The sequence below is a fragment of the Habropoda laboriosa genome, unplaced genomic scaffold (assembly GCF_001263275.1).
Source record: "Habropoda laboriosa isolate 0110345459 unplaced genomic scaffold, ASM126327v1 scaffold106, whole genome shotgun sequence".
Classification (NCBI taxonomy): Eukaryota; Metazoa; Arthropoda; class Insecta; order Hymenoptera; family Apidae; genus Habropoda; species Habropoda laboriosa.
In genome coordinates this window covers 176,782-177,537 of record NW_017100224.1, presented here as the reverse complement: position 1 = coordinate 177,537, position 756 = coordinate 176,782, and the positions used below count along the sequence as shown (strand labels likewise).

Genomic DNA, 756 nt, shown 5'->3' with positions numbered 1-756 from the left:
ATGATTATTCAATTTTAATTCATCCATTTTCAAATTAAAGACGATTATTAATAGGACCTCTTGCACGTTCTTTCGTTTCTTCATCCATAATAAATCCTCTATTTTTACAATTATTCACAAGTTTTTTTCAATTACATATTTGCTTTAATTCTTTTTCAGTTGTTTTCACACAATAAATTGATTTGTAACGAATAAAAGTATTAAGGATAAACAATTTCGATAAAATGATCGCGTCGCGCTTTTGTACGAAACTAAAATTACCATCCTAAAGTTTCTCAAGATGAGAGCAGTCACGTGGTATAATCTATACATAGATCATTCTTCTGCTTTTGTTAATACTTAATACATAACATATTTGTCTTAATGCACAAAATATTTTTCATTATTTTTATTAAAATAATATCGTAATTAAATTTTTCCTATTTGAAAATCTGAGTTATTTATTTAGATTTAAATACACATATTATATAAAACAAAATAAAATTATGTATTTACAAAAGTAAAATACATATTTAAATTTAAAGGTTTAGATCATATATCCAATTTCACATTTACAGATATTCAAGAATCTTCATATCTATATAACCTGGTAAAATAAATAACATTTGTTTTTGCCTACAGTTTATAAAAAAATGTTTATATTTCTTTTTTAATTTAATATGGAACTAGGATGAAAACCATAACATTCATACTATTTGTAAACTATACAATAAGGCTATATTTAATCCATTTATATTAATTTTTACTTAAAAAAAA

At 22.1% G+C, this 756-nt stretch overlaps 1 protein-coding gene across 1 annotated transcript in view; it reads right to left on the bottom strand.

Moving 5' to 3' along the window:
* LOC108571057 (liprin-beta-1) overlaps window positions 1–756 on the bottom strand; it is a 12,143-nt gene that overhangs the window by 8,577 nt on the left and 2,810 nt on the right. The window contains exons 4-5 of the mRNA XM_017933026.1: window positions 556–665; window positions 58–98 (exon numbers count right to left, since the gene is read on the bottom strand). Of these exons, the coding sequence (XP_017788515.1) occupies window positions 58–98; window positions 556–665 (151 nt within the window). The remainder of the gene's footprint in view (window positions 1–57; window positions 99–555; window positions 666–756) is intronic.